Source organism: Amblyomma maculatum, chromosome 1, assembly GCF_055883805.1.
Source record: "Amblyomma maculatum isolate TAMU_Amacu chromosome 1, ASM5588380v1, whole genome shotgun sequence".
NCBI lineage: Eukaryota > Metazoa > Arthropoda > Arachnida > Ixodida > Ixodidae > Amblyomma > Amblyomma maculatum.
The window spans coordinates 366,753,270-366,777,340 of NC_139344.1; the positions used below are offsets into that span (position 1 = coordinate 366,753,270).

The window sequence follows — 24,071 nt, forward strand, 5'->3', positions numbered from 1 at the left end:
CAGTAACATGACGTACGATCAACGACGCAAGAACGCGTAATAAATGCCAACCGCTACATGAGCGGTCGATTGGTTGATCGGTAGGCGCCGCCGCTGATGGACCGGCATCGACGCCCGTGCCAAACCTTTTCGCCGATGAGACTGCGACCTGACTACGATCTCTTTGTACCTTATTCAAAATACAAATAAATGAAATGAGGCTACATTTCTCATGTTCACGCTCAGACACTCAGCAGAAGAGGGACAAACAAAAATTAATCATTTCGGCATACTGAATTGTTTCAGTGGATTAAGCACTTAAGACGAAGGCTACCAAGTAAGCCTAAATTGTGCAGCCAAAACTGAATAACAGCAAGTAGTACATTATATTCTTCCGCAGCCTTCGCAGTGTTCTTTCCTTTTTAGTAGCAGCCATCTGTCAATTAGTACAAGGGGATCATACTGTATGTTCTTCTTTTGTTCGGCTTTCTATGCCTCGTGAGAAAAAAGGAGGAAAAACAGCGTTTTGTTTTTCCCCCGAAATTTCCAGCTTTATTTTTTTTTTTCTGAGCCTTCCTATCTCTAAGACGCACTACTCGACGACTCTATAGAAGCGAGAAATGGGAAAGAGCATCGATGTGTAAGTGACATTGAATGTATATTCCTGTGGACACAGAATCCAACGGTCGAGGCATCCAGTCAGCTTTTTGAGGATAGACAAATACAGAGCATGGCGATCGGTGACGACCTTGAAATGGTGGCCGTAGAGGTAGAGGCGATATTTCTGGAGTGGCCAAACCACGGCAAGGCACACCTGCTAGCAAGGCACACTGATGGTGTAGTTACGTGCCGCTGGTGTCAGAGTGCGACTGGCGAACCCAATGACTTTTTCCCGAGAAACACATATCGCACTAGAGAAGTACTGCGGCAATACAGAGGCCGTTGGCACCTGTATCGAGAATGGAGGCAGCAGTGTCGTTGAAGAGAGCGAGGACGGGTTCTGAAGTGAAAGCATTCTCGAGGGTTTGAAAAACTTGCTCGCATTCTTCAGACCGAATGAAAACAGTATGGTCGGTAATAAGCTGGCACAATAATGCTTAAATGGCAGCGAAATTGCTGATAAAACCGCAGAAATTATGAGGCTGGGCCAAGGAAACTGCGCAGATCCTTAGTACGTTGAGGGAGAACGAAGTTCAATTACTCCTCTGTTTGCTAATTTTTTTTATGTTTTTGTTTCGGTTTGGTTCGCAGTCAGCGGAGGGAATTTTGTAAACAGTGTTTTGAGGTCTATCTCTCGAGGGTCGGTCTTCGGGAATAGTTAGCATGCTTCCAAAACTGCTTGAGATTTTTCAGATACGGACTATGGCTTCGGTGTCGCCTCGGAAGTAAGAAAGTGTGACGTATTTTAGGGTTGGAGCTGCTTGCAGTTGGTTGTTTTCTCGAACCTCTCGTTGCTGTTTTACAGGCATATGACTCTAGATGCGTGTGTGCGCTGCCATTCATAGCTAGGTCTTTGAATATCATGTGTTTTTCTTTTGCTTGGTCGGATTCTGTAATGAAAGGCGATTCGTTGCCTCAGACGAACAGGGGCATTGCGTGTCCATGTGTCCTATCATGTGGTCCAATGTGATTTGTTATATATGATAAATAGCAAGAAAATTAGGTAACTTTGAAAAAAAAAAAAAAAGACTTCTGAATGCCTGCGAAGGATAACCACAGGATCTCCAAGTGTCGGTAAGGATCCTTGAGGGCTTCAACGTTATAGCGTTCTGCTCTCTAGGCCACTTAAGTGTATCTCAGTTTTTTTATTGCTTAATAGCGTAGACATTCGTTTCTGAAAAGGCCGTAGCTGTCCCCTACGAGGAGGTCTGCGGCCACAATATTCGGCATCTTAGTCCAGAAATCGCGGCATCAAACTCTAGTTACAAAGACAGCCCTTCGATGCAAACTAAAAGAAAATCAATCTCCTGTGGTACTTCAATTGAAAGACAGACTCAGAAGCCCCCAATATGCGCGCCCCACGGAGTCTAAGTTTGGCTTCGGAACTTGACGACTGAGTCAGTAACAGGGCTTCTAAAACACGCACTGCTTGGTATGTACGTCTATGAAAATACAATGACTGACACAGAGCAACGATTGCACCTCCCCACGGTTCCAATCATCCTGGTCATCGGTTCTGGCATCGCAATAATGCCGCTATATAGCGGATGTCAGCCGTTCAGCGTTGTGCATGATAACTATGCAATTTAATATCAGAAAAATGCTTGTTGAAGCATTACCGAGACAATGCGGCAGGAATAAGAGATACCATTCCCGCCCTCTTATCTCGATTTTACGATAAGTGGTTTCAAAATTAAGCATCGCTCTGCGGCGATAAAAAGGTGAGGGAGACTGCAATTTATGTAGCACGGAAACAGGTTTCGCTGAAACAGATACACTATATTATCCCGATATATGAAATGCGGCAGAAATTGTATTCCTATAACTAGTACCCATCACTCAGTAGTGTGATGTCGTAGCTTGTGCTAAAGACGCGACATATTTCTTTTACGCAGTGCTGCACGTAATTATTTCTATTGCTATATGGTGTGCGAAACGTATGTACTGAAGGGACAAAAAACTATACCCTCAAAGATGCAAACTTTTGAAGACAATTTTAATCAGCTTACATTTGACCTAAATTATTCAATAAATCACCATTTGTCTACGATACCTGCATGGAGATGGGCGAGGCTTCAAACGCAGTTCAAAACCACCAAAGTCGTTATCAGGAAACATTGGCAGATATCGACAGAAGGGGATCGAGCTCGAGAACACATAAATGAGGAGTAATATCTCGCTAGTGGCTTAACGAACTTGACAGCTAATGGGTCTGGGTCAGAAGAAATAAATACACATTCGTGTAGGCACTTGCTCAGTGTTAGCAGTGAGCGCTCGAGTAAAATGGGCACATATCATGTTGATAACATAGCCCGATAATAATAATAATAATAGAAAAAAACAGTTGTTCAAAGAGCTTCAAGCAGTACAGCTTTACGGTACGGTCAATAACAGTACGATCAATAACCTTCGGCCATTCAAAATGTGCAAGCAGATAATTGTTTCATCAATCAAGCAAGGCCATACTGTGGGCATCGTTGTGTCGGTGACCTGGGCGTTAAACAGGCCACACTGTTCTCGCAAAGGGCGTTCAGACCAGACCTAGTGTCGAGGCATAAACGCGACGCACCGTAAGAGGGCGGCCCCTGCACGTCGCTTGCAGCAGTCATCAGTTTACGCCCTCGTAAGCGCCTTTCGGAAAACAGTTGCCGGATTTCTGAGCGAGCCACGTTCGCCCTTTGTTAGGCGCCCCAGCCGAAAACCAGCGGTACGCCCAACTGCCACCAGGATATGTCCGTTGCAGCCGGACTGCTCTTCGTCGTCCTAGTACTAACGGCAGCACTTTTCACGTAAGTCATTCAATCGACCAACGCGTAGCAATCAGTAGACAGGAGTTGCTGACAGACGTGTTTAAACAAGGTTTAAAGGGTATTTCGCGCTATGAGATATGCGTTCATTTCACGTTCTATCTGAGGTCGGTTGTTGTTTGATACATATATCACTGGTTTGGCAGATGAGTTCAGCAGGATCATCCCGCTGAAGTTCTGTAGTGATAATCCAGTGATTGTCTGATTCAAGCTAGCCGTGTCTGATTGCCTACCTCCAGGCTCCTATTTTCAATATTAACGAGCAATGCGCAAAGAATATGCGAGAAGGCGGGAATGACGAGAAAATATTTGCCGTAAAATTTATAACTAATTACCAAAAGTGGTTTGCGGGCTACAGTTTGTCATTTCTTGGTAAAAATCATATCCGATAAATTGTGCCGACAGAAGCATTCTCACGTTTTTTTTTTTCGTTTATTATTTTAAGTTGCAAGTCAGAGAAAAATCTGTACAGTGCTTCCCAACCCCATGCTCCCTATCCAGGTTTTTGCACTGCAACCGATCGAAATTATAACGAACCTGATGACGCGAATTGTGCTCGTTCTAGCCGAAGCTCACAGCAAAAGGAAATCTCTATAGTATTAGGTCCGAAAATATTGCATGCGTGATATCTGACATTTATTCTTCGAAACACTGCATCAAGTGCGTCTATTTCTTCAAACCAGCTCTACCGTGTTTTTTCCCATGTTCTCCTGGGCGATACCTTAGACGCCAGCAATCTGCCACAGAGACGGGATATAACTAATCGTGGTTGAAGCACCCGAGGCAGTCGGTGTCAGCTCGGCCACATTAATTACATTTAGAGCTGTATGGGATCACTCGTACTTTGTCTTAAAACTCGTTGGAGCTCGGCTGTGTGATGTCGTGGACTGCAAGAGCCTCTGCATTAGACGCAAAGTATACAGCCAGCTGTAGGCCAACTACGTGTTGCCACAAATCTACGGGCGCCTGGTTATATGTGTTTTCGACAGCCTTTTATATCGCTTATGGGAAAATTCGGTAACGCAAGTTGCGCATCGCATGTGCGTATAGAATATGCGCTCCAGTATATGCTATCTAGCGCTGTCAGGCAGTGGTATCAGCCCAAATGTTAAGACCAAACTACCCATAGGATATCACGACGGCTTTAATTTGAGGCTTTTCTCAGTAGTCGCAATGAGAATGAGTGCCCTTGTCGGCCATCGGTGGCACATTCGTTGGCAATAAGGTAAATTCTGAATACCACCTATAAGTTGGGTAGTATATAAGGTGTTGTCGTGGGAAAAATCCACTTAACAGCAGTGGCTGCAGCCACTGGTGAAGAGACTTGATTCAAGGATAGTTGAACCACAGTAAATTTGTTTTCTTCTACGTATATTTCATTGCGCAAATCTCAGAGTGACATTTAGGCTTCTCCTACAAGGATATGGCCCGACAGCAGTAACGGCTCCCACCGGCGTCTTGTACTTTCGTATCCACGCTTGACGTATACTGCACTTTTAGACTGGCTTAATCACTAATTCTTTAGTTGGCGCCTCTATGATTTCACACGTATTATCATACATAACATACAGTCATAAGCTAACATATGTGTCCCCGCCCGCCGCGGTGTCGCCTTGGGTAAGGCGCTCGACTACTATACCCAAGGCTGCGGGATCGAATCCCGACCTCGGCGGCTGCTTTCCGACAGAGGCAAAAAGCAAGGTGTCTGTGTGCTGTGCAATGTCTGTGCACGCTAAAGTACCCCTGGTGGTCGAAATTGCCGGAACCCTCCCCCGCGACGTCTCACAGCCTGAGTTGCTTTAGCAGCAAAACAAGATAACACATTATGTGCAGGACTAACCGAAAACCAAGTGCAATCCCCCTTTCACCAAGCTGCGCAAACGTCCATTCGTCGGCTAGGGCCTACGCATCTGATTTGAAAACTTAGGATCTTGGATTTAATTCACATCTAGCACTTCCCTTTGGCAGCTGGCAACTCTGGTATCAGTTTATACCATTTGTGTGGCTACAATCCATGCAACCTACCGATTCCCAGACTCCAAAGGCATGCGCACGTGCTGTTTCGCCTACCACGCCGACTACAATATAACACATTCGCGCAAAGCTTTCCTCTTAATGAGGGCCTTAACTTCCCACCTTAACATTACGCAGCAGTCGGAATAAACTGAGCCTGACCGCTTTTTTTTCCTTCGCCGCCGTAACGTCCACCCATCTTCTACGTTATGCTGCCGTTTTTCCCTCTTCCGTCGTAGAGTGCTCTTTACTCACAATTCGTATCCGTTTCCTCGCGTCCATCTCGTCATGACAATTTGGTTTTGGTTTATACTTGTAGCACCACCTTCAAGTTACGCCTTCTGTGGCGACACCATAACCTATTCTTTCTCTTAACCCACCCTCCATGTTTTTCTTTTTTTTTTTATGGCCGCTCCATTAAGGTTTCGCGTCATATCTTGTCGCCACACAGCCGAGTTCTCTAAGCCACCCGTTACCCCCCTCCCTCTTTTCACATTTCTAAATGACGTAAAAATAGTGGAAGGTGGAATACTGTTCTGCTACTACCTGCCGCGACTGGCAGAGGGTTGCTTGCATTGACGACTGCGACTACGCCAATGACGATACCAAACAACAAATCGGACGTCCACATAAGAGTTGCGCTCTAGAAGGCACTGTTGATCACTGGTAGGAAAGAGCGTCTGCATGGGCGGTGGGTCGTTTGCTCGTTTGCCGAGCGTGTGGAAATCGAGATGGTGAAGATAAATGCAGCTGAAAGCTGACCGAAAAGATAAGGTTGCAGTATAGTCCTCCCTTGGTGATTAGTCACCGGAATCCTCCGTTTACATGTTGAGAGAAAATTAGCTGATCCATTGAAATGGTATGGGGAAACAGCTTCGACTTCCACACAAGTCCTAAGGCTCTGAAAGTGGTTCTCGACCTGAATTAAGAAAACTGCATATTTCATTCGGCGCAGTTTCGTAATATTGTAGCGTGTGCAACAGCAGCCGCTAGGCGGCTGCTCATCGCGAGTCTCGCGCGCGGACTCGAAGAGGTGGCCCCGTAGCGTTCGATGAGAAGAAACTGAAGTTGGCTGCTGTCACTCGGTGCTCTGGACCTGCTCTCCTGTGCCTGCTAGGTCAACCTCCCATTAAAAACCAACCTTCTGGTTACGGGCCTAAACGGCTACGTGACAATATATATAAGGAGATGCATAGATAGTCTCGAAGTTTACATGTTGGGGATTGGCCTTTGGGGGACCGCACCCGAGTAGAGTGGCTGTAAAGTGCTCGTGTGAAAGTGTCAAAGTAGTGACGATTTTCACCTGCTGCAATGATGTGTATGCCTCTGAGTAAAATAATGTCAGTCAGGCATGTTCGTTGTAGTGGTTTGAGCGAAGGGTTGGGCACGACGTTCGTTTTTTTTTTTGACTCATTCAGTCCCAGACTTATGCATGACTTATTCTCATAATTGAGTGCTGCTTGAGAATGCTATCTTTGCCATGAAGACAAGCGTATATCTGGCCATAATGAGGCGGAATGTCTAATTCGAACACAAGACTGGCTTGGATTCAAATAAAGCTTAGAACACAAATTCACACTGAAGGTATGCTACCACAGTCGGTGCAATTCTTAATTAGCACGAAAGACATCTGCATGTGGGATTTGGGGATGTGTGCTCACAAGTTCGTGTGAGGCTTGGAAAGGGGGCAATTATTTCTATTTCACACCTCCGTTTGCAAGTTTGGTGTTTTCTGCGTAGAAGTGTTCAATTGCACCTTCGTTGGCAGCTTAATCTAGACTAAAACGATGAACTTCGATAATATACCTACAAGATTTCTGTCAGGCTAAATCTCATACCCACTGACTGGCAAGTGTATACGAAACACTTGCAGAAGTGCGCACTTGCAGAAGGACCGAGTTAAATATCAGGTTCTTCTTTTCTTGTTGTTTTCTTCAAATTTCTCTCATCTCCCGATTACATGGACCGGAATTCTTTCTAATTGCAGAATACAGAATTTATTTACACTATATACAAATTGCAGCACAACTTCAATCAGGGTGCGGCCTCTCGTCACGGCACCCGAAACGAGTCTCTCTGTTCGCCGCGTCGCTCGGATTCCTTCTCCCCCTCTCCCGGTTCTGCTCTTCCCCCGTCGTCCGGCGTCAGCGTAGCAGCCGTTGCAAGCTCTCCTCCGAATTCCTGGAAACAACTCGCTGACACGGCTGGGGGTGGTTGAGGGAGGATCGGGTGTCCTCTCGGGAGCGGCGCTTTTCTTCGGCCGACATCGCGGCCGGCCGTGCGGCGCCAGCCCGCAGACTCCCTCCCAAGTTCGGGTCTTTCACAGGGAGGTGTCATCCACGGCCGCTTCGCTTGCACACACGCACGCACATACACACAAACGTCAACACACATACGTCGCAGTCTTTCTATTCGTTTGTTCTTTCTGCCCACGATCAGGGCGCGCGCGCTTAACAGACCGTATCGCCGGATGGATGATGACAGACTGATGGATTATGTGTGATCCTTGGACGCGACACTTCCGGGTGCCAAGTCCCCTTCTTATCTGACAACGGCAGGGTTGTGCGTGCTTGTAGGTCGCACCTGCGTGTCCGAAGCAAAAAAGCAAGAATGGCTTATGTCAGCGTCAAACGCTAGCAGGTGAAGACGCGGTGTTACGACCGTGCATCCGCATTTGCGCGCTCTATTGTTCGCCTGTGGGCATGGAAAAGTATTGTGAATATGTGGTGATGGTCCAATGGCTCTAAGTGAGCCTGTTTCCAGGAATCCTGTTTTGTAACCCTGTTTTGCTTTGTGGACACCCTGCAAATGCCAAATTGACCCTGTCAAGAGAACGTCTGGAAAAACACAAAGAAACGTCCCCCTGAGGGAAATGCAGGAAGTGCTTTCTTTCTTTTGTTCACCCTTCCAGTCGAGAAGCCCTATCGTCCAGTGAGGAATGCCTACTTTCCAAAGGAGACGACAGAGTGACATGTCCGCTGACGTGCAGGACAAGAAAGGAGCATGACGCATACGACCATTAAGTGATTTCCCAGGAATGCAGGAAAGATTTGCAATTGTCGAAAACGGACAATGCTGGGAGCGGATGCGGCGTCCACGTGCACTTGGGTTTCTGAGAAGTAAACCCACTTGTCAGAACCAGCCTGTGGTTTCTTTGCTGAAGAATAGAAATGTACCTCCTCTCCTCGCCGTTCCCAAGCTTTTCCCGCCAACAAGTGATCACGCCCAACGAATGAATGCCGGACCAGTCAGTGCTTCAGACCATCAGTGCAGTGATGTGTTCGATTGGATGCCGATACCTGAGGGGCGTGCCCTGGATTTGGTTAGTCAGCATCTTCAGAGAGGGGCTGGACATAGGGGGTTTTAAGGACGCTGCAGAGCACGAAATGTCGCTCTGGGCCCTGGGTAAACGGCTCATCCAGTCGCTTTTCGCTATGAACTCTTAACGCTTGCCATTTTGCTGATGTACCCTTCTTTTTCGTGTAAATAATCTTGTAAATAAGTTTCTCAAAGTGCCATTAAACCTGCTTGTACATATTTCACCAACTTCGAAGATTCAATCCTACTTCAACCCCGAGTCTCTGCACGCTACCAAGTGAAGGCCGGGTCGACATAGCCCCAGCGTCACGACAACTGGTGACCAGCGTTGGGATCTGAATCTACAAGCCACAACATCTGATGACTGGAGGTGGGATCTGGATCTACAAGCTACAACATCTGGTGATTCGAGGTGGATCAGAATCTACAAGCCACATCTTGTGATCGGAGGTGGCATCTCAAGCAACAAGCAGGCGCAACAATCGGCCAACAAGAGAGCAGCTCGGAACATCGATCGCATGTGTGGGTGAGTGCTTGGCTTTTCTTCTGATGTGGACCAGGTTCTAGAACAGGGTTAGATTTTAGAACTGGTAAAAAGTGTTGAAACGCCTTTAGGTTTGGTAGTTTGCACTGTTGTTTTGGAAGTAGCCGACACTCGGAGCGATCATGGACCTACAAAAGCTGCAGAAACCGGAACTGTTGCAATTGTGTGAGGAATTGGGAATTGATACAAGTGGTTTGGCACGAAAACCTTTGATTATAAAGGCAATCACAGATTTGGGAGCCGATGATGAGGAGCTCAGTGAAGCATGGAACCTCATCGCCCAAAAAAAGGAGGAGCAGCTCAGACAGCAGAAAGAGCGGGAAAAAGAAGAAAAGAGGCGTGAGCGCGAACTTGAGAGGGAAAAAGAGGAAAGGGAGCGCGAACGTGAGAGGGAAAAAGAGGAAAGGGAGCGCGAACGTGAGAGGGAAAGAGAGGAAAAGAAGCTAGAAATTGAGCTCCGGAAATTAGAACTAGAGTTGAGCAAGAGGTCGGGCGATTGTCCCCAGCTAGCGGTACCTCGTCTCAACAAGGAGGCAGATTTCAAGATGTCAAAATACATGCAGCCATATGTGATATCAGGGGATATCGGTCTGCATCTGGCTAACTTTGAGCGAACCTGCGAAAAACTGTCCTTCCAGCGAGACACTTGGTCTCAGAGATTATTGACGGTTCTGCCCTGCGAGGCAGCGGAGGTTGTCGCGCGGCTAAGCAAGGAGGACGCGGACAACTACGAGAAGGTCAAAACTTGCCTTCTGAGAAAGTATAGGCTTAGCGCCGAGGCGTTCAGACAACGTTTTCGGAACGCTACTAAGTCCAGGGACGAGAGTTACCCTGAATTCCTGTACAATTTAAGAGTTAATTTGGGCGAGTAGCTAAAGAGCACTGATTCCTACAGTGATAGGGACGCTGTAGTCGAGCGAATTCTTTTGGAGCAGTTTTATAACTGCCTCCCAGAAAAAGAAAGAAATTGGTTACAGGACCGAGGCGAAATTAAGTCGGCAACTGAAGCTGCCGAACTTATTGAGGAGTATGCTTCGCGTCGACAATTCAGCAACCCAGCAGTGGATAGGCCCCGCAATCCCAAGTTGAGTAACCGTCAGAAAAGGCACTTTGCTAGATTTGCAAACGAAGAAAGGAAGGCTTCTTCAGGCAAACGCCCTAGAAAGGACGGCAGTGAGAAAAGTGGGGAAGTGACCAACGCGCAGAACACAAAGAACAAGCTTGGGGCTAGGAAGCCGCTCACATGCTTTAGGTGTAATGAGCAGGGTCACATTGCCGTCAACTGCCGGAAAGAAAAGTTTGCTTTCTCGTATGTCAGTGACTGCGATGAAAATATGCAGCTTTTGGAACCCTACCTGCATGACCTAGTAGTCAACGGGAAGCCTTGCAAGGTACTGCGCGATTCGGCCGCAACGATGGATGTTGTCCATCCGGTGTATGTGTCGCCTTCCGACTATACAGGACAGTGTGCGTGGATCCGCCAGGTAGTGGAGGAACAGAGTGTGTGCTTGCCAATCGCGAACGTGGTCATCGAGGGCCCTTTCGGCAAGTTAACAACCGAGGCTGCCGTTTCAGGAAAGCTTCCTAAGTGCTATCCGTATTTGTTCTCCAACAAATCGGACATGCTGCTGCGAAAGAGGGGCATCCTTTTCGGAGACAGAGTTGTGCAAGCCTTACCACGTTCAAAGGCGCGAGAACTAGCTACACTGCTCATTCCAGAAAAATCCACAGCGGAGGAAACGGCAGTTAAAACAGTGGTAACTGCGGAAAATAGCGGGTCAGAAAGGTTTGAGAGCGAGGCATCTCAGATAAGTCAACTTGAAAGTGAGCTTGATGAGACGCGGAATGAGGAAGTTCTTGAGATTAACCTCTTGCCGCCAGTGTCTAGTAATCTCACGAGACTTCTAAGTGGAACCCGAGAGGACTTAGCTATGGAGCAAGCCAATGATCCCAAGAATAAGCTCGAAGTACAGTGGGAAGGACCTGCTAAAGTCGTTGCAGAGCTTTCTAACACTAACTACGCAGTGAAAATTCCCGGTAGGCGTAAAGAAGTGCGCATTTATCATTGCAATCTTATGAAGCCTTATGTGCAGAGGGAAGCCGTGGTAAATCTAACGTTAAACCTTCCCGAGGAGATGGGGGACAACTTGATTTGCCTCAGCGGAAAAGGAAGCAACGCTCAGGAGCTTCTCAAAAAGACGGAGCAGAGAGGAGAACTAAAGAAATCCCAGCTGTCCGATCTGGGCGAGATAATAACAGAGTTTGAGGCCTGCTTCGTGGACAGGCCAGGCAGAACTGATTTGACTGAGCACGATATTGAGCTGACTTCAGACGTGCCAGTGCGATCAAGGTGCTACCGATTTTCTCCAAGGCAAAGAGAAATTCTGGATAGGGAAGTAACTCGCATGCTGGAATTGGGAGTAATAAAACCCTCGGAAAGCGATTATGCTTCGCCTATGATCTTAGTAGAAGCTCCAGGTAAAGACCCTAGGACTGTGGTAGACTACCGAAAGCTAAATTCTCTCACCAGGGATCAAGTGTATCCTATTCCGAATATTGAGGAGAGAGTAGAACAGGTCAGTAGAGCGGCATATGTGACTACGCTGGACCTTACTCGAGGATACTGGCAAGTACCGCTCACTGAACGCGCCAGCAGATACGCGGCTTTCGTCACTCCGACGGGCAGCTACCAGCCAACAATGATGAGTTTCGGGCTCAAAAATGCTCCATTTTGTTTTTCCCGACTCATGGATAGGGTTTTAAAGGGGTGTGAAACATTCGCAGTGCCTTACTTAGATGACATTGCGGTTTTTTCCGACTCATGGGCGGACCATATGGTACATCTAAGAGCTGTACTGAGCCTTTTGCGTCAAGCTGGACTAACCGTAAAGGCCGAGAAATGTTGCCTGGCAAGGGCGACCGTGGACTACTTGGGTCACAATGTAGGTCAAGGTTTCAGGAAACCCAGCGAGATTAAGATTTCTGCGGTAGCAGACTACCCGCGGCCAAGCACGAAGACGGAAATTCGAGCATTCCTGGGTCTGACTGGGTACTACAATCACTACATCCCTAACTATTCAGCTTTGGCTAGCCCTCTGACCGACGCTCTCCGCAAGACAGAACCGACAAATGTAGTCTGGGACGAACAAAAGGAAGCCTCCTTCATAAACCTGAAGGCTGTGCTGATTAGCCGTCCGGTATTGCGAGCTCCAGACTATGACCGGGAATTCACGGTCCAGTGTGATGCCAGTGATCGAGGGCTAGGTGCTGTTCTCTGCCAGAGAGATGACGACGGTAATGAGCACCCGGTGCTCTACCTGAGCAGAAAACTGAGTTCTAGAGAGAGGGCTTATTGCGCGTCAGAGAAAGAGTGCGCTTGCATTGTATGGGCCATTCAAAAATTGCAGTGCTATCTTGGAGGGGCCAAATTCACCGTAGAGACGGACCATTGTCCCCTGGCTTGGCTGCAAACTGCGACATCGAAGAGCAGTCGCCTTCTTAGGTGGAGCTTGATTTTACAGCAGTACAATTTTGAAATAAGATACAAAAAGGGGAAGTTAAATGGGAATGCGGACGCGCTTAGCCGCTGTTTCTAAGCGGTCCGAGGTGTTCCTCACCATGTATCCAAATTGATAATCAGGTTTTATTTTTTTTTTCTCGTGCGCTTGTATATGTGTGACTATGTAAAGCAGCACGTTTGGTTTTCTAGGAATACGTGGGTCCTGAACGTCTTGAGAGTGGGCTTTTCTCGAACAACAATGGCAGTTTTCTTTTGACCTGGTCTCTTCAGACGGGAGCCGAGTGCTTGCTTCGACATGTGGTTGAGTTTCAGACAGCTCGAGCAATTTGGCCTACGACAATCAAGACAACGCGACAAGCAGCAGCGAGCTTCAAGCGTTCACGTGCAGGCCATTAAGTCGTCTCTTCATGCAGCAGCTGCGGCTGCTGCCCTCCGAGTCTCTTCTGGCGGGGGAGGAGGCTGTTACGACCGTGCATCCGCATTTGCGCGCTCTATTGTTCGCCTGTGGGCATGGAAAAGTATTGTGAATATGTGGTGATGGTCCAATGGCTCTAAGTGAGCCTGTTTCCAGGAATCCTGTTTTGTAACCCTGTTTTGCTTTGTGGACACCCTGCAAATGCCAAATTGACCCTGTCAAGAGAACGTCTGGAAAAACACAAAGAAACGTCCCCCTGAGGGAAATGCAGGAAGTGCTTTCTTTCTTTTGTTCACCCTTCCAGTCGAGAAGCCCTATCGTCCAGTGAGGAATGCCTACTTTCCAAAGGAGACGACAGAGTGACATGTCCGCTGACGTGCAGGACAAGAAAGGAGCATGACGCATACGACCATTAAGTGATTTCCCAGGAATGCAGGAAAGATTTGCAATTGTCGAAAACGGACAATGCTGGGAGCGGATGCGGCGTCCACGTGCACTTGGGTTTCTGAGAAGTAAACCCACTTGTCAGAACCAGCCTGTGGTTTCTTTGCTGAAGAATAGAAATGTACCTCCTCTCCTCGCCGTTCCCAAGCTTTTCCCGCCAACAAGTGATCACGCCCAACGAATGAATGCCGGACCAGTCAGTGCTTCAGACCATCAGTGCAGTGATGTGTTCGATTGGATGCCGATACCTGAGGGGCGTGCCCTGGATTTGGTTAGTCAGCATCTTCAGAGAGGGGCTGGACATAGGGGGTTTTAAGGACGCTGCAGAGCACGAAATGTCGCTCTGGGCCCTGGGTAAACGGCTCATCCAGTCGCTTTTCGCTATGAACTCTTAACGCTTGCCATTTTGCTGATGTACCCTTCTTTTTCGTGTAAATAATCTTGTAAATAAGTTTCTCAAAGTGCCATTAAACCTGCTTGTACATATTTCACCAACTTCGAAGATTCAATCCTACTTCAACCCCGAGTCTCTGCACGCTACCAAGTGAAGGCCGGGTCGACATAGCCCCAGCGTCACGACAGCGGAGGCTTGATTAAGAGTGCCACATATATTTACTTGGAAGCTGGTGCCAACACTTCGAAACCTTAAGGTCTGTAAAGTTATTTATCTACTCGCGTGGTGGTAAAGTGACAACGATTGTCTGACCTCGATGTCAAAATCGCGCCTTCGGTAACACCTACTGTATTCGTGTTGAGTACAGAGCGTGAACTAACATTTACTGCAGAGTAAAGAACCTCGGGCTGCCGAATGTATTTCTAAACGCTTCACTACGACTCGTATCAGAATTAATATACGATAGATCGATCAATAATCAATGAAGGACCCATTCGTCAACAACTCAAAATTTATATGAAACGTCTTTTAAACCGCTGCTCTTGGATGAACTGTTATGATGCCGTTCTCTGCTAGCGTGACGTAACAATGCACATACGAAACCGTAACGCCTGGCTGCCGCATGGGTTTCTGGTTCGCGACCCTTATTTCTGCTTCAGGTGCACCTTTAGAGCATTCTTCTAACTTGGGTCTCGATCACAGCTCGCACTTGATTCCTAGCGGTTGTGCACTGGTTATTTGTAAAAAAACGTCTTACGGCCTTATTATTGTGGAAGCAATGCTTCCCCATGGTTACACTTTCCTCTGTTTCAGGTGGCGATGGCGACATTTCTCGTACTTCCGGAGGATTGGCATTCCTGGACCGAAGCCAAACCTAATATGGGGCAACATTAGGGAATACCACTCCACGGTGAGAGCATTGCCCGACGTTACTGTAGAACTATAGCGTGTAAAGGAGTGGCAACCGCACTCGTTAAGGTTACGAAAGTGATCTTGAAGGGTTCCAGAAGAATCCGGTGACATGAGGCCAGTTAATGTTTTAAACTTGTCACAGTTCTCTCAAATTTTCGCTCGTCGAATTAAGCATTTGTCGCACACGCATTTCCGTCAAGTGGTCTTAAATCTTTCAACGTTAGCTTCCCTGAATGCTTGCGCCTACTTGGTACTATCGCGGAAGGAACCCAGTGCAGATGTCACCCTCTTTTGAAGCGAAAGCTTCACTACGCCATGTGCCAGCCAAGGTCAACTTGGTAGGCCACTTGACCTTGAACAAGCCAGAGGTCACAATGTGGCGATATAGCTTAATAATAGAAAGATTTAGCTTACCGTGTTCCGCGATCTGCCACCGTGACCCTCTACCGCGTGTGGGTGGGGCGCATAAGCTGATTGGTCCCGACGCGGCAGGTGTGCGTGTCGACATCAAGTATATGGCGCCATCTATCGGCGTCGAGGGGATCTGCACATGCGCACCGGAACGCGCGGTGGCGGATCAAGGTAGCGGATCGCGGATCACGATAAGCTAAATCTCTCTAATGGTGCCACATATGGTGTGCCGCAACTTAACCTTTGACGGCAGATGTTGCACCACATGTTGCCTTTTGTTGACGGCGTCCTCGGCAATTCAGCCGCTGCAAAACCACGTTTCCCAAGACTAAAGTTAAGTTAAAGCGTACCGATCCAAACCACATTTTTACTTCGCCAATACACATGTTTAGCAGGGTTAAATCTGAGTCATTTTTTTTTCACTCAAGAAGGTAGGGGGAGATGCGCCCAGCTTTTATGCCGGTGTCTGCGCCCTCTTTTTCAGGTTCAAGGGCGCGCTTTGTTTTATGGAAGCAGTGGTGTGTTCAGCTTTGTCTTAGTCAAGCGGACAGTCTCTCGTACTCGAGGAGCAATCGTAATCAGATTGAATGCAACGTACTCACTAAAAAAAAACATATAGGGTAGGACTTTCTGATGAGCTAGGCCGATTAAACCGTGTGACAGACAGCTTTCCGTCAATACCTAGGCCGATCGGATGGGGAGCGGCGAATTCTCGCCGATGAGACAATAACTAGATCAGCCGCTTTTCCGATAAAACAAGCATAGCAAATAAAAGCTAAGAAACAAGGCAACGGTTTGGCGTGTACGTGAGAGAGGAATTTGGTTTAGAAAGGATATTGGTTCATGGGTGAAATAAACCGGAACTACATTTGCGGCAATTTGGATGTGTTCTCAGGATTGCTTGTACAAAGTTACAGCACTGGTGACGGTAAAGGCGCTGTGGCAAATACGAAAATGTAGCAAGTGGTGTAGTCCGGCTCTGAAGTGTCGAGGGAACGTGGTGATTATCCAACCACAGACGCCACTTTTGACTACAGGCGGCCTCCATTGCTGGCAGTTAACGAGATTAAACTGGTTTCCAGTACAATATTGGTCTTAAAAGCTTGTTTAAATTGTGCCCTAGGTATCCGCGTTCATTTTCATAATGAGGCTTGTAAACTTTTTCATGGCAAAGAAAATGAATCTGAAACGTATTGCGAAGTTCAAAATAAGGGGCAGTGATCTGTCATACGTTCAAGCCACATTTCAGCTACAGTTTCCGTATTATCGTTGTATGCGTGGAGACGCATTCATCGCGGCTTACTGCATGAGTGCGCGCTGCGTGCTGCTGACAATTCCACGTTATCTTTCAACGTTCGCGGCTTCTTTTGTGACCAATTCACATTTTCTTGATAACCATCATAACAAGTGGCTTTCCAGGTATAAGCGCAGTAGGCAAACATCTCCACCTACTTTCTCCTTTCACCCCTTTTCTTTAAATGCGTGCGCTTCTTTGTTCGCAGGACCACTACAAGGTGATCGGCAGATGGATAAAAGAGTACGGTGATACGTTTGGGTAAGTAAGAAGGGGTGCGTAAATGTTAGTTCTTAACCTATTGAAGCTGCAATCGAGCTGTTGAGTTCTTTAAAAAGCGACAACTTTGTTAACAGAGTAAAAACTACATCTGTTTAGTTTATTTTAAGTAACATGAGAAGACGACGCGCTCAACAGTGCTGTATGATTTCTATTTCGAAGGTATTAGCTTTGCTGGCCTTTCTACTTAGAGTTTCTAGTTTCGGTGCTGCTTCACGAGTTCAAACACTTGTTTAGGTACCGGAACTTGTACATGGTAGTCAGCTGCTTATTCCTGTGTACCAATTTCTCAAGCGCCTTCAAAAATTATTCCATGACAAATTTTTTGCCGTCAAATGTTATAGGACCTAACTTACTATATGCTTCCTCTGGTAGGCAGCGGTTGCATGCCTGCGTCGTGTAGGGATGTCATTTAGTTCGACTGCCTATAGTTCATCCAACTTCTTTTTGAGATGTTTCGCCGAGGTCATTGGGCATGATAATTAACCTCAGGTGATGCGCGTTGGCGCTCGCTTTTTTTTTTTTCTTCTTCTTCTTCTTCTTCTTCTTCTTCTTCTTCTTCTTCTTCTTCTTCTTCTTCTTCTTCTTCTTCTTCTTCTTCTTCTTTTTCTTTTTCTTTTTCTTTTTCTTCTTCTTCTTCTTCTTCCTCTTCTTCTTCTTCTTCTTCTTCTTCTTCTTCTTCTTCTTCTTCTTTTCTTGTCTTCTTTTCTTCTTCTTCTTCTTCTTCAAACACCATTGCAACCTTTATTCTTACCGGTAAACACAGCTCCACGATTATACAAAATTGCCTGACACAATGCCACACAGCCGTCCAGTCCCCCGCCTGCTCTTTCCCTTCACCGCCACCGCTGATAATCTGGCGCGCTTCTTGAGACCAACTCTTCAAAACGTCCTCGACACCTTCGGATTGTCCACAGCTCGGCTGCGGTGTTCTTTAGGTTCACAGACAGCCATGGAGGAGCCCAGCGCTGCAACCAGGGCTTTGGCTGTGTTTCCTTGAAATTCGCAGGCAGCTACGGAATAGTTGAACTCTTTCCAATAATTATTCTAGTTGTTTGCGACGATCTTACCGTCATACCCGATGTATTGCATATAGTCCAGCTTATTTGCTTCTTCTGGCATTCGCGCTGCGACATTAGCTTCGCTCTGATGAATCTGCAGAGAGTCAAGCCTTGCTTACAAACTAAGAGTTAATTTTGTTATCATAATGGCTGTTCACGGAGGAGTAAATATTCGAGATGCGTCGGGTCAGCTGAGTCCGAAGAGCTGTTCTCTTCACGTACCTCCTGTCACTCTATGTTGCTGAACTCTGGAGCAATGGGTGGTGGCTTCGAAGTAAAACTGATTTTCTCTATTTGTCGTCGTCACATCCATCTATTGTCTTCGCTCCTTGACTCGCGACCGCGTATGTACCAATTTAGGTGTTAAATAGCCTCACTTCGTATTCAAATGCTACCCTAAAATGTAGTACCATCTTTTACCCGTCAGGGGGTACCTAGTCAAGGATTAGTACTTCCCTAGTTTTAGGTTTTTAGATTTGCTGAAGGACGGGGGGGATATCGTGCTAGAAAAACTGGCCACCCTGTATACGCAATGCCTGGTGTCATCGACGGTACCGGAAGCATGGAAGAATGCAAACATTATCCTCATTCACAAGAAAGGGGACTCTAAGGACCTTAAAAATTACAGACCAATCAGCTTACTATCTGTTACGTATAAGGTATTTACTAAGGTAATCGCTAATAGAATCAGGACAACCTTAGACTTCAATCAAGCAAAGGATCAAGCAGGGTTTCGAAAACTTTACTCTACTATCGATCATATCCATACCATCAATCAGGTGATAGAAAAATGCTCGGAATATAACCAGCCCTTATACATAGCATTCATTGATTACGAAAAAGCATTTGACTCAGTTGAAACCTCAGCGGTGATGCAGGCATTGCGAAATCAGGGGGTAGACGAACCGTACGTAAAAGTGCTGGAAGATATGTATAGTGGCTGCACAGCAACCATAGTTCTACATAAAGAAAGCAACAAAATTCCCATAAAGAAAGGTGTTAGGCAAGGAGACACAATCTCCCCAGTACTATTCACAGCTTGTTTAGAGGAAGTATTCAGAGACTTGGAATGGGAGCAGTTAGGGATAAGGGTAGATGGAGAATACCTCAGTAATCTGCGATTTGCTGATGACATTGCCTTGCTAAGCAACTCGGGAGATGAACTGCAAATAATGATTGATGACCTAGACAGAAAAAGTAGAAAGGTAGGCTTGAAAATCAATATTCAGAAGACTAAGGTAATGTTCAACAGCCTCGGGAAGGAACAGGAGTTTACATTAGGTAGCAAAATACTGGAAGTAGTAGGCGAATATATCTACTTAGGACAGGTAGTAACCGCAGATCCGGATCATGAAAAGGAAATAACAAGAAGAATAAGATTGGGATGGAGCGCATTTGGCAAGCACTCGCAGATTATGACTAGCAGCTTACCGGTATTGCTCAAGAGGAAAGTATACAACAGTTGCATCTTGCCTGTACTCACCTATGGGGCTGAAACGTGGAGGCTAACCAAGAGAGTTCTACTTAAGTTGAGGACAACCCAGAGGGCTATGGAACGAAAAATGGTAGGGGTAACATTAAGAGATAGAAAGCGTGCAGAGTGGGTCAGAGAAATAACTCAAGTTAACGACATTCTAGTGGAAATTAAGAAGAAGAAATTGGCATGGGCAGGACATGTAGTGCGAAGAGAGGATAAGCGATGGTCGCTGAGGGTAACAAACTGGATTCCAAGGGAAGGAAAGCGTAGCAGGGGGCGGCAGAAAGTTAGGTGGGCGGATGAGATTAAGAAGTTCGCAGGGGTCAAGTGGATGCAGCTAGCACAGAACCGGGTTAAGTGGAGAGATATGGGAGAGGCCTTCGCCCTGCAGTGGGTATAATCAGGCTGATGATGATGATGATGATGATGATGATGATGATGATGATGATGATGATGATGATGAATTTTTAGGTAAGTATGCCACCGGTACCGTTCGTATTTGCCCGCCACTAAACACGGATCTGCAAATCGTAACTTTAATCAGACAGCAAATGGGTGGCAATCCGCTGATCAAGAAATGCACAGGCATTTTTTGATGCAGGTCGGTCCCGTATTGAAAGGTATTTGGTAGGCAGAAAGTTTGCCGTCACTCAGCCTGCAACAATAAAGAGAAGTTGAAGCTGGCATATCATCTCACAAAGGGCTTTATCCTATCACATTTACACCTATAATAAATGATTAGGTATCATCCTGAATTTAGGCGGCCCGGGCACCTGAATAAATTCTCGTATAAGAGCGGCATATTGGCTCGGTTAACTTCTTGGTCGCCAATTCTTTGTTGTGCTTGCTGAAGTTGTAGCGAATGTTTTCAATTGCCCTAGCTTCTACGACGGAGACGTACCGTTCGTTGTAACAATGGACCTGGAGTTACTGGAGATGATTTGTGTGCGCAACTTCAAGACCTTCATGTCTCGAGGGGTGAGTAGAGTTTACGACAATGTTGTAAAGCTACCGGTTCGTGCTGCATTATCTGAAGACGTTAAAGCGTCCGTGAAATTTCAGTTGGTTGTCCAATGCACGTATTGTCTGAATACAGCCAACTTAGACATGATGCCATGAATGAGAATTCATAAACGATGGAATAATTTACAAGTATTTAGAGTAAAGTTTCGCGCCTCGCTTCGACCCGTGAGAAATTTTGTCGTCATGATGACGAGGAACTTTGTTAACTTTATGAGTGACAGGACTATCTTGGTGACGTGTGAATTTTCTAAAAATTCCTCTCAGAGTAACCCTGCATCGTATGCAGTGAAATCTTATGCGAACAATTAGGTCAATGTCAAGTTATAAACATTGCATTTCACTTTTCTCCGTCGCAAACTGTAGACTGTAGATATGACTCAGTTCATTTCTAAAAGCCTTATCTCTGCGATATTAATTTATCCACGATTTAGAAAAATAATGATAAATTGACTTTTCTATGTATTGAGCCGAAAACGTATTGCAGCATTTATTGTGGGCCTTCGGTTCTTTATCAAGTATATGTGACAAAATTTGGGGGCGGGGAGGACACTTAAGCTCCGCCTTTATTGATGTAACGCGATGACATTAAAGGCTCCCGTCATGCTTATCCATTCGTAGAACCTCGTTCACGTAAATGCCCTTTCCTGCTCGTTTAATCATTATCTGCTCTAATTATGTCTCTGATAATCAGCATATGTTCACTAGTATGCAGAAGTATCCAGTTATATGATAGATCATCCGACGTAGATATCTATAGAGCCCCGCTTTTAACAACCCGCATGGACGTGCCAATGTGGCCTGTGAGTGCCGTGTCTCAACTTCTCGCCCAAGAGTCCTGAAAGCTTTGATTCCCATTGTCACTCTCACCTCAAATGAAAAGCCAGAGTTAATAATGCACGCCATGTCACGAGGCATCATGATGTCACACAACCCGCCGGTCAATCAGCACTGGGCAATACCACCTGCGAACTGCCACCTGACGGAGCCGCAACCGTTATTTTTTAACCTGATTTTCTGCAGACTGAGCAGCCTTTGACGCTAACGCGTTAAAGCAGGTTTGGTTTGGTTTATGGGGTTTAACGTCCCAAATCGATTCAGGCTCAAATCGATTCAGGCTATGAGAGACACCGTAGTGAGGGGTCCCGCAAATTTCAACCACCTGGGGTTCTTTAGCGCGCACTTATATCGAACAGCACACGGGTGCCTTGCTTTTCGCCTCCACCGAAAAGCAGTAGCCGCAGCCAGGATTCGATCCCGCGTCCTTGGGCACAGTATTCGAGCGCCCTAACCACTGCACCACATGACGGGGCGCGTTAAAACAGGTTCACTCCATGGGCGCGGACAAACAATCGTAGCAGTTTTCCTTTGTTATATTGAAACGTAGGCATCGGGGAAAGAACTAGCCAGAATACATGGGACCTGGACTTTATTGCATTTCACTGCATCCCTATTAATTACTGGTATCGAAATGGTACACAAAAAGAGTATACAACATTAGACACCCCGCCGAGGTGGCGCAATGGTTACGGCGCTCGACTACGTGCCCTGGGATGCGGGATCGAACCCTGGCCTCGGCGGCCGCTTTTCGATGGAGGCGAAAAGAAGCGCCCGTGTGCTGTGCGATGTCAGTGCACGTTAAAGAACCCCAGGTGGTCGAAATTTCCGGAGTCCTCGACTACGGCGTCTCTCATAGCCTGAGTCGCTTTGGGACGTTAAGCCATACAAACTAAACAAAATTAGAGACGAACCATTCGTTATGTCGGTAACAAAAAGGAAGCCAGGAACCATCTAGCCCAACATAGCAGCTTGAAAGGTCAGCGTAGCACTCACATTCTTATCTTAAAGTCTCGATGACGATGCTGATAATTGCTATACGTTACAGTGGCGTTTTCTAGTTCCCGATGTTTTTCCAATCTTTTCACATTTTATCCAGTCGATTGTAGAGCTAGGCAAGAAATAAATAAAACCATACCGAAAATAGTACAAGCTAAAAGGATTGAACTGACATGGACTTCGGGGTTGAACTAGGCTCATGTCATCTAAAATCAGCTTGTACGTTGCTCATTATTTATTTGCCATAAAAGTTTTGCGCGGGCTTTCTAGGCGCTAAAGCAAACTTTCGCTATCACTGTTTCTTAAAGGATGGGCATATAAATATACCTGTCATAACGGAAGCATTTGACTTCAATTCAGTCTCTGGATGTGGTTTTTGCCGGAGAAAAACTCGTATAAATGTTCAGTTTATTTTTTTATTGCTGACTGCGGTTAGAAATTTCCCCGCTGTGCCGCTGCTCCATAGGAGCGCCAGAAAAACCGGTGGGGAAGCTAGTCCCTGAATACGTGCTGTCTCTTGCCACGGAGCTCTCTTTTGGTCATTGCATTGGTCCATTTTCTTGCCACAGCAAGGCCACGCCGTTGGACAGAAATTTTTCTCGCATTCCTGCGCGTGTAAGAACATTGGTAATTATTTATACGGTATTAGTATTCTCCAAAACTTCTGGAACGAGCATTGCTTGTAAAAGAAACAATAGCAGTGCATATTGGTTTCGCAAGTAAGGTTCGGTGCCAGTACGACTTGGCAAAAACTGTGAAATGAACAGTGAGGCAGTAATCTAAAATTTTTGAACAGAATACCCACAGTGTTAAGAGACGGAATTGTTTTCTTAACAATGTCATCTTGTGCTTCAAATAAGAATAGAAAAGCGCTGCCGGGATAACGAAAGAAGAAATTGGGGTAATTCAGTTCATGCAGGGAATGTGCGATAATGTGCTCGTCTTCTGGGACTTATTCCAATTCTGATCCTGTTGCGAATTTCATTTCTATTTGTAATTGCCTCTTTTATTACCTAGTACTGTGTTAATCTTATTATTTTTGAAGACAATCTTTGTCCGACCTTTCTTCTATAAATGGAGAGCGACAATCTGGTGTCGTCACCTGCGATGGTTGGAAGATGAAGACTTAGACTTCGCCCTAGCCACCCATGGATATTTCTGGGCTTGGTGGGATTCTTAATCATATACAATGGACTGAAACGAATTTGAGCTCACACGAAAGGCACTGTCCTATATCATCATCATCATCATCATCATCATCATCATCATCATCATCATCAGCCGGACTATAACCTCTGCAGGCCGAAGGTTTTCTCATACTCCTCCAAATAGCACGGTCCTGTGGTAGCTGCATCCACTTGACCGCTGAGAAATTCTTAACTTCACCACCCAGGTGACGTTCCGCAGCCCCCTGCTACGATTTCCTTCCGTTGGAATCCAATTTGTTGCCTTAACGACCACCGGCTATCCTCTCTTCGCATTACATATCCATGCCTATTTCTTCTTTTTGATTTCGAATAGAATGTCCTTAACTCGAATTATTTCCCTCAACCACTCTGGACGCTTCCTATCTCTTATCTTATCACCCATTGTTTTCCGTCCCATAGCTCTCTGCGTTGTCCACAACTTACGTAGAAGCTTTTCCGTTAGCCTCCACATTTCATCCTGATATTGTAGTACCGTTAAG

At 46.3% G+C, this 24,071-nt stretch overlaps 1 protein-coding gene across 1 annotated transcript in view; it reads left to right on the forward strand.

The window, feature by feature from the left end:
- The first annotated feature begins 3,161 nt into the window (after nt 1–3,161).
- LOC146208058 (cytochrome P450 3A14-like) overlaps nt 3,162–24,071 on the forward strand; it is a 40,875-nt gene continuing 19,965 nt past the window's right edge. Inside the window, exons 1-4 of the mRNA XM_084587214.1 lie at nt 3,162–3,428; nt 14,908–15,004; nt 16,920–16,972; nt 20,410–20,506. Of these exons, the coding sequence (XP_084443340.1) occupies nt 3,370–3,428; nt 14,908–15,004; nt 16,920–16,972; nt 20,410–20,506 (306 nt within the window). The 5' untranslated portion in view covers nt 3,162–3,369. The remainder of the gene's footprint in view (nt 3,429–14,907; nt 15,005–16,919; nt 16,973–20,409; nt 20,507–24,071) is intronic.